The sequence below is a fragment of the Macrotis lagotis genome, chromosome 2 (genome assembly GCF_037893015.1).
Source record: "Macrotis lagotis isolate mMagLag1 chromosome 2, bilby.v1.9.chrom.fasta, whole genome shotgun sequence".
NCBI lineage: Eukaryota > Metazoa > Chordata > Mammalia > Peramelemorphia > Peramelidae > Macrotis > Macrotis lagotis.
Genome location: NC_133659.1, coordinates 185,517,328 through 185,526,806, shown reverse-complemented (window position 1 = coordinate 185,526,806; position 9,479 = coordinate 185,517,328). Strand labels below are relative to the sequence as shown.

At 40.4% G+C, this 9,479-nt stretch overlaps 1 protein-coding gene across 2 annotated transcripts; it reads left to right on the top strand.

Moving 5' to 3' along the window:
- The first annotated feature begins 384 nt into the window (after nucleotides 1-384).
- RPL27 (ribosomal protein L27) lies at nucleotides 385-3,134 on the top strand. 2 transcript variants are annotated; one of them, XM_074223814.1, is made up of 5 exons: nucleotides 385-492; nucleotides 726-808; nucleotides 1,490-1,659; nucleotides 2,796-2,906; nucleotides 3,042-3,134. In XM_074223814.1, the coding sequence occupies exons 2-5, from the start codon at nucleotides 728-730 to the stop codon at nucleotides 3,088-3,090; spliced, it is 411 nt and encodes a 136-aa protein (XP_074079915.1). In that variant the 5' UTR covers nucleotides 385-492; nucleotides 726-727; the 3' UTR covers nucleotides 3,091-3,134. The 2 variants fall into 2 exon arrangements, with proteins under 2 accessions (XP_074079915.1, XP_074079916.1); XM_074223815.1 differs by having other exon boundaries at nucleotides 416-516.
- The last annotated feature ends 6,345 nt before the right edge of the window (nucleotides 3,135-9,479 follow it).

Sequence of the window (9,479 nt, the reverse complement as noted above, 5' to 3'; positions counted from 1 at the left end):
CGCTGGAGGAAGTGGCGAATGGGCCGCAGAGAAGGGCACTCCGAGAGGGAGAGGGTCGGGCCGGGCCCAATCTGTGTCCATCCGTGCCAGGGCGCCAGCGGGGGCTGTCTTGTGCTTGTCTTCGCGCCCCAATGAGCCTCACCTGCGGGGAGAGTGCCCAGAAAGAAACCGCGCCAGGGAACTGGGGCAGGACCACGGCCTGGGCCGCAGGGCGCTCTCCAGATTCTACACCTCCGCCTGTTCTACTGCGGAGGGTTTTCCTCTCAGACACTGCGGACTCCGACTCCCAGCTACACGACTTCCGGTCGTGGTTCCCGTTCTGGGCTGCTAATAAAGTTTGATTTCACGTAACGACTTGCGCAGGCCGGGCCCGGAATGCCCAGGCTAGGGGGCGGGGCCTAAGGCGGCAGTGACGTCAACCGACCCGGTGTGAAAGGTCAGCGGAAGCGTGCTCCCTTCCTTTTGGCTCCGGGAACGTCCCTCTTCGAGTCGGTGAGTCGCGGACCCCGGACCGCGGTAGGATCCGCTGCCATCCGCGCCTTGTGGGGCACCGGGACCCTCGAGGTCCTCTTTGCTAGGACCTGGAGGCCTTCGGGCCTTGGGGATGGGCGGGGATGTGGGCCCGCGGGGAGGCTGAAGGAGCCGAGGCTGGTTTTGGGCTCAGCGGTGCCCGGAGGCCTTCCCGGCGCTTAGGGGGTCGCTTTCCTGTTGTGTTCTCTCCCCAGAAATGGGCAAGTTCATGAAACCCGGGAAGGTGGTGCTGGTCCTGGCCGGACGGTACTCGGGGCGCAAAGCCGTCATCGTGAAGGTACCGGGGAGCGGCCCAGGGTGGCGGGTCCGCCGGTTCTCGAGTCAGGGCTCCAAGCATGCATTGAGCCTGCTGAGTACGGGCTTCGGGATAAAAAAAAAGGCAGAAACAGCTCAGGTTCCTAGGGGGGCAGACAGCCGGCGGGCAAGGAGATACTAACAAGCTAGGAGGCAGGGTTAGTTGGAGAGAATCCATAGAAGAAAAGCGTGGCATTTGGGAGGATGGGTAGCCGGGACTTGAAGCTGGCAGGCAGTGACCCAGGAAGACTCCTCCAGCAAGTATGGGGTAGAAAATGCAGTTTGGAGTGTTTTGGATGAGGAAGGAAAAGGAGCTCGGTGTCACTGAGTCAGAGTAAGATGGGGCAAGGAGGAAGGGACTGAGGAGTTATGAGGTATAATCCGGCACATCTGGAATTCTCCTGAGACACCAAAAAAATGTCTTCCTGGAGAGAAAGAACTGGGTTCTGGGTGAAGCTGATCTGAAGAGTTGCTGAGTTTGTAGCCAAAATCAGGGAATGGGAAATTCTTAAGGATTCTTCTCCTTGGGAACTCCATATCCTCTAGCAGTTTAGAGAGCCTAGCTTTCAAGGGACCCTGGTCACTGAGGTTTTTGTAAGGGCAGACCAAAATCTGTGTAGACCTAGCTCCATGCCAACCTGCTGTGATTGTGATCATTTCTCAGAACATTGATGATGGGACCTCTGACAGGCCCTACAGCCATGCCTTGGTGGCAGGTATTGACCGCTATCCTCGCAAAGTGACAGCAGCAATGGGCAAAAAGAAGATTGCCAAGAGATCAAAAATCAAGTCATTTGTGAAGGTTTATAACTACAACCATCTCATGCCCACCAGGTAAGCCTCAATAAAAGGGCAGGGTACTCCTGGCATTAATTCTCCTGTCATTTTGACTTTGTGTACTGGATGTTGTTACAAAATCTCAGAAGCTGAATTCAAAAAAGTAATGTAAAATTAGATGATGAATGCCACTAGATTTCAAAAGACAGGGATTCCTGAAGATAGGGGTAGATTAACTTTGAAAGGCTAGTCATTTTGTCTGTACTTTATGTATTTGTAGGTTTTTCCAGAATAAGGACAATTGGTACTTTGTCTTCTACTGTTTGGACTTTAGTTTGCTGTAAACGATTAATAAATTTAAATTAATGTATTAAGGGAGCACTCCATGACTAAGCTTTTTTTTTACTGCCTGAGAGATATGTTCAAATGGGCATAGGTCCCTTAACATCTTGCTACCCCAACAGTTTGAAGTGATTTAGGGATCTGAAGCAAGGGAAAGATACCTTAGTCTTTGCACTATCTATAACTATTCCTTGGCCACTCCCAAGGATTGGAAGATTCTTTCCAAGATTAAAAACTTAACTCTTTCTAAATAAAAGGTAGGGAAAGGAAACATACATCTATTAAATAAATCCTTGCTGTAGGCCAGACCCTTGCTAATAAAGCATATTACAAATATTAAATTATACTCACAACAACCCTGAGAAGAAATAGGTGCTATTATTCCCATTATATAGTTGAGGAAACTGAGGTAGGCAAATGTATGTAATTTGCCCAAGATTACACAGCTTTATTTGAACCTAGGTCTAACCATTTTCTGACCCAGCATTCTTATCTACTGCCCCAACTAGCTGCCTCTATGGGTACTTCCATCAAGTAGATTTTAAGCCAGTATTCTTTGAATAGGGTAATTGCAAGTTAGGTTTCCACTCAAGTCATTCCCATTCCCGAATGAAATATATATATAAATTGAACAATCCTGGTCCTGTTGTTTGTCCTTTATGTGTCTCCCCATTTCCCATCTCAACCTATCCTCTTGGTCTGCCTATGTAGAACTCATCTGGTACTAGCACTCCCAAAATTCCCCTGGTAGGTCTTGCTGAATAGTTCTTGTGTTTGGGGGGGGGGGTTGGGCCTAGCTGTCAAGATTGCCTGCTGCTCTACCAACATCCTGTTGCATTTCAAATCTCCAGATATTCTGTGGATATCCCATTGGACAAAACAGTTGTCAACAAAGATGTGTTCCGTGACCCTGCACTGAAAAGGAAGGCCAGGAGGGAGGCCAAGGTCAAGTTTGAGGAAAGGTGAGTCATGAGGTGGTATGGCACTAAATGAGCTTCTTTTACCCATTGAAGCTTTTTCTTCTTTCCTCTCTGTTGTTTAATGTTTACATTAATGCTAATATTATCTCTTCATTTGAGCCTTTTTTTTCTCTCTAGGTACAAGACAGGCAAAAACAAGTGGTTCTTCCAGAAGCTACGGTTTTAGAACTACTATGTTGGTCAGAAAATAAAATGTTTATTAAAAATAAACATATTTGTCTCTGATTCATAAAATACTTCAGACCTAAATCACCTCTTTACAAATGAGGGGGTTAGGATTACTTGTCTAATCAAAGGAGGTAAGCAGATAGAAGTAGACAGGAGCTTTGACAGTGGATATGTGGGGCCCATGTGTTTATTTATTGAGCACTTGATGCTCAGCATTCTGCAAGCTCTGGGCATGGTCAAAAGTGAAGCAACTGATGTCTGTCCTTCATTTTCAAAGAAGATGACATTCAGGGGAGTTGATTCCATGATAAGCACATGAATTGGATTTGAGTGAGAGGGATACGGTGCTAAGTCACCAGCCTCAGTTTCTCCTCCAGAGCCATCTGGATACAGATATAAATCAGGATGACTGGTGATGGCTCTGAATGTGGGACAGTCAGGGTTAGGTGACTTTCCCAAGGTCACACTGCAAGTGTCTGAGGCCAGATTCAAAACTCCCATCCTCCTGAATCTAAGGCCAGTTCTGTATCCACTGTACCACCTAGGTGCCCCTCAAGGGGCTTACATTGCAAAAAGAAAACATACATGGGTAAACTTTGGGGAGGGAAGATTGGAAAGTCTTCATTCATCTAGGGTCCATTTCCCTGTTTTTTTTAAATATTTTGATAACTGCATTTCTGTAATACCCAATTTTGGGCATTTAAAACATTTTGAGAATGATCTCATTGTGACCAAAAAAAAACTTAACCCAGAGCAAAAGGTGGTAATTCATTTGAGTTTTGAAGAAAATTGGAGATTCCAAGAGGCAGAAGTACATTCCAGGCATTGTGGAGACGGCCAGCATCAAAGGTAGGAGAATGGATGTCAGTGTGAATGCACCATTAGAAGAGTAATGTGTAAGAATCCTGAAAGGTAGGATGGTAGAAGCCAGCATGGTTGATGTATATCTATTTTAGAACTTTCCTGTTAACCTTAGTAATCCTATTTTTCTTTTTCTTGTCCTATACCTTAAAAATCTTAACTATTAAAACCAGTTAGAATGTAAGTGTACTTCAGGAGTTGCATAGGTCCTTAGTCTTTTTTAGAGCAGTGTTTTGATTTGGACATTGATCCCAAAAGACTACTGATGGAAAATGCTATCCACATCCAGAGAAAGAATTATTAGAATCTGAATGTCTTTTTACTTTTTTTTGTAGTTTTTTTCTTTTAGTTCTGTTTCTCTTTCACAGTGTGACTAATAGGGAAATAGGTTTTACATGACTGCATGTATATAAAACATTAAATTGCTAACCCTTTTAGGGAGGAGGGAGGGGGGAAAATTTGGAACTCAAATTTTATAAAAAAAATCTTGGTGCAGCTAGGTGGAATCAGTAGATAGATCACTGGTCCTGCAGTCAGCAGTACCTGAGTTCAAATCCAGCCTCAGACACTTTAATTATAATTAACCTAGCTGTGTGGCCTGGGGTGAGCCACTTAACCCCATTGCCTTGCAAAAACCTTAAAAAAAAAAAAAAGGAAAGATAGAATGAGATCCTAAAGTGTTATATAAATGCTATTTATTAAAAACATTTGGACATTGTGGGAAAAATCTAGATCTAAGGCATAAGATTTTTTTTTCTTTGCTGATAATATTTAACACTTAAAGAATTGGTAGTCATTTTTTTTTTTTTTTGGTAAGGCAAACAGGGTTAAGTGGCTTGCCCCAGGCCACACGGCTAGGTAATTATTAAGTGTCTGAGACCAGATTTGAACCCAGGTACTCCTGACTCTAGGGCCGGTGCTTTATCCACTATGCCACCTAGCCCACCCTGGTAGTCATTTTTTAAAAGAAATGGGATATCCCCAACTTGATCAATTTTTTTTATCAAAAATTTTGAGCAAATCTAATGTTTAAAAAAAATTCAACAATAGTTGGAAACCTGCTGTGAAGAGATTTAAATGAAAAATAGGAGGGTTTTGGGTTGTTTTTTTTAAGGTTTTTACAAGGCAAACCAAGGCCGCACAGCTAGGTAATTATTATGTGTCTGAGGCTGGATTTGAACTCCAGTACTCGACTCCAGGGCCAGTACTCTATCCACTGCACCACTTAGCCGCTTGCTCCAGGAGTTTGTTTTTGATCTTGGAGTCAAAAAAAACATAAGTGACAAGATAAGCCTTAGCATTCGAAAAATGAGTAGACCTTTTAGTTAAGTATCAAATAGACTTTGAAGAATAGTCCAGACAAGGGTTGATGAGAGCCTGAACTACTTACGTGACTAAATGGGACATGTCTACTCCAGACATGTAGGGTAAGTCAAGAATCAAGGATATTTTACTATGACAAATGTGGCATAAACTATATCAGATTACTTACTATATTAGGGTAGGGGAGGGAGAAAAACTTTATAAAAGTGAATGTTGAAAAACATCTTTACATATTATTGGAATAATAAACTAATAAAAAAAATTTTAAGAACTGGAAAAAGACGTATAGAACAGTGTTGGAGAAGAAAGACGAAATATTTCAGATGCTGATAGATGTCAATCTAGACGTCCAGGAAATAGTTGGTATCGGGGTGGCTAGGTGGTACAGTGGATAGAGCACTGGCCCTGTAGTCAGTACTACCTGAGTTCAAATCGGCCTCAGACACTTAATAATTACCTAGCCATGTGGCCTTGGGCAAGCCACTTAACCCATTCAATATCTTGCAAAACCTTTAAAAAAAAAGTGAAAAAGGAAATTGGTGTGAGCCTGGCTAGAGATCATGAAGTTTAGTCTTAAATTGGGATTGTTCATGAAGATACTAAATTCATGGAAGTGAATTCACCAAGAAGAGGGTCTGAACCTTGGAGGACATCTTCAGTGTGACATAGGTTGAGTAGTTCAGAGAGAATTTAGCACTGTGGTGAAAATCCAGGGAGGAGAGAATATGGAGAAGGTGATGAACTATAAGCTGCTGCCAAGAAGTAAAGTGTGGTGAGTATTGATGAGTCATTAAGAGATCATTAGCAAGGAAACTGACAAATGCTGAAGAGGTTGTAGAAAAATAGGGAGTCTTAATTGGTGGAGTTGTGAATTGAGCTAAATATTCTGGAGAACAATTTGGAACTATACCCAAAGAGCTATAAAATGGTATATACTTTAACCCAACAATATAACTATCCCACAGAGAAAAGAAAAAAGGATTTATATGTGCAAAAATATAGCAGTTCTCTGTAGTAGCAAAGAATTAGAAAGGAGTTACTGAGTAACTCATTTGGGGAATTACTGAGCAAGTTTATATGATTGTGATGGAATATATTGTGCTAAAAGAAATGAAACCTTTATCAAAATTTATAGGGAAGAGGAAGAATTTGGAACAAATTTTTAAATTTTTACATGTGATTGGGAAAAGTATTTTTAAAAAAAGAAATGAGCAAGATACTTTCAAAAAAAGTGGAGAAACAAGAATATGCATAGTGAAGTGAGCAAAAGCAGAAAAACATTGAACACAATAATAGCAATATTGTAATGATGAACTGTGAAGGACTTTGCTAATCTCAGCAGTGCAGTGATTGAGACAGTGCTGAAAGACTTAGGAAAATGCTTTCTACCTCCAGAGAATTATTTGGAATTTGAATGCAGATTGAAGAATACTATTTTTCACTTATTATTCTTGAGGTTTTTTATCTGTTTTGCAAAATGGTAAAACATAAAGTTCAATTTAATTTAAAAAAACGATGCATCTAGAAAAGTACAAGTATGTGGAGAATTTTGTTTTGACTCATGACTACCCCATCATCTATACAAGATCTTCCTTTGCCACTGAATTTGATCAAGGAGTCCTACACTCCTTTCCTACATTCAAGTTGGTCCTCACCTTCTGTGTCATTCTATTTCATCATAAGAATTTTCACTATATTTCATATGAAGAGAAAAGCACATAGCACATAGAAAAGATTCATTGTTAAGACTTCCTGGTGATATTTGACAACTCTATTCAATGACAAACACTGAAGCAGATCTTCATTAGTGGGGAAATTAAGGAGTAGAGGGACATAGGAAGTCCATTGCCAAGTTTTTTGATAATTTTGGGATACTGATCTTCCAGGATCTCCAAGTTCCATGGGCAACCTTTCCATAGAAAGGAAAAGAAAATCTTCCAGGACTAGCCTTTTTTTTTCTGTTGATCATGCTTACCACTTACAGAGTATAATTTCTGTATATGACTATAGTAGAATGCTTCAATAAGGGAAACTAATTCATGCTGATCCAAAAGGTTACAAAGCAGAAAAAGAAGGCAAATCAAATTGCTGATAAAATGCAGAGTTGCAAAAATAAAATGCAGAGTTGTTTGTATAGAACTCTAGACATTCAGGATAAGAAAAAGGACTTACTTACATCAATATGTCAGCTGGAGAACAATGGTAAAGGAAAAAAAAACCGGTGTTTGATCAAGGGTTTTTAAAGTTGGGGAATTTCTTGGCCTCTCTAGTATGCTACCTTTATGCATGTATTCAGCCTATATGTTTGCATTCTGGCTAGTACATGTGACAATCTATAAACTCATTACCTTGAGAATTTCTGTTTGATTTTTTTATGACCTAAAACCACAATTGCAGTTATTTAGTCATGTCCAATTCTTCATAACTGCGGTTTTCTTGGCAAGGATACTGGAGCTGTTTGCCATTTTCTTCAGATCATTTTACCGATGTGGAAACTGAGACAAACAGGGTTAAGTGACTTAGCCAGGGTCACATAACTAGTAAATATGTCTGAGGTCAGATGTGTACTCAGGAAAATGAGTCTGACTTAAGGCCTAGAGCTCTATTAACTTAGACACCTAGTTGGCCCACCACATGTGCACAAACCGAAATAGATGAGAATAAAATAATGTTTAAAATGTCGGAGACAGCTAAGTGGTGCAGTGGATAGAGCAACCAGTTGGCCCTGGAGTCAGGAGTACCTGAGTTCAAATCCGACCTCAGACACTTAATAATTACCTAGCTGTGTAGCCTTGAGCAAGCCATTTAACCCCATTTGCCTTGCAAAACCTTTAAAAAAAAAAGGCATGTTTTATCATGAAATTCTAATCCCTTCTGGATCAATAGGATTTCCTAAAGCAGAGCTCAGTCTTGGGTAGCTAATCAAACTTGAGGTCTGCTGCCTTGCCCTAACTTGCAATTGGGGTTGTTCTCAGACCTTGTGACTGGATTAAAAAACTTGATTTATCAATAATATTTTGAAAGAGCTTTTACTGGAAGCTCTACCTGGCAATGGCTTTTTACCACACTTCTTGTCACTTCCGCCCCTTTTAAATTTTTTAACCTATTTCCTATGACACTGACTTTGCTATACTTGTTAGATCTATCAATATCTATATCTATATATATATATATGCATGAATGAATGGATGGATGGATGGGTGTATATATATGGATGGATGGGTATATAGCACATACTTATACATGAATGCATACATATACTTGTAATGACCATGTATACATTTGTACATGCATGTTTATGCATGTGTGTATATATACACACAATACATATGTATATGTATATGCACACCTTTAGGTATATAAGGATTTGTATTTTTAAATCCCAGGTCCTGCCTTCTGAAGTGATTTAGAACAAAACATTTGGGATACAACACCAAAGTTACAAACCTACTTTTCTTTAATTTTGTATTTATTGGACTAAACAGGGCAGGACATGATTTTAAAAAATAATGCCCTATACCCTATCACTTAAATTTGTGGAAAACTGACCTAGGGAAGGAGAGACCCATCATTGGCATTTTTAGTCCTCTTTATGTTTTCCATGACTTCCTCTTGTTGCTCCCCCCCAACTCTTATATTTCTTAATTGCTATTCTATGTCCTTATATTCACTGACATTTTCTTTTTTTAAAGATTTTATTTATTTTTTTTACAATTTTTCCCCTAATCTTACTTCCCTCCTCCACCCCACCCCCATAGAAGGCAATTTGCCAGTCTTTACATTGTTTCCATGGTATACATTTTTTCTAAATTAAAGTTAATGACCTTAATCTTTGTTCAATAAAAGGGAAGAAGAGATGCAAAAAAGTGCTTTAAACTATTATATCAATATTATCTATTTTTATTATTGTTTGTACATGGACCAATAGTCAGTCACCGTTTATGTACCCCATCTGAACCAAATGTTGGGACCAGAAATGTAAAAAGGCAGTCCCTGCTTCCAGAGACCTCATATGTTTTTGTTTTTAGGTTTTTACAAGGCAAATGGGATTAAGTGGTTTGCCCAAGGCCACACAGCTAGGTAATTATTAAATGTCTGAGGACAGATTTGAACTCAGGTTCTCCTGACTCCAGGGCTGGTGCTCTATCCACTGCACCACCTAGCCACCACAAGAGCTCATATTCTGATGGTGACAGCAAACAA

Coding starts and splice junctions, on each gene's coding strand:
- RPL27 (XM_074223814.1), top strand. CDS start 728: ATGGGCAAGTTCATGAAACCCGGGAAGGTGGTGCTGGTCCTGGCCGGA. Junction 809..1,489: donor GCAAAGCCGTCATCGTGAAG/GTACCGGGGAGC, acceptor ATCATTTCTCAG/AACATTGATGATGGGACCTC. Junction 1,660..2,795: donor AACCATCTCATGCCCACCAG/GTAAGCCTCAAT, acceptor TCAAATCTCCAG/ATATTCTGTGGATATCCCAT.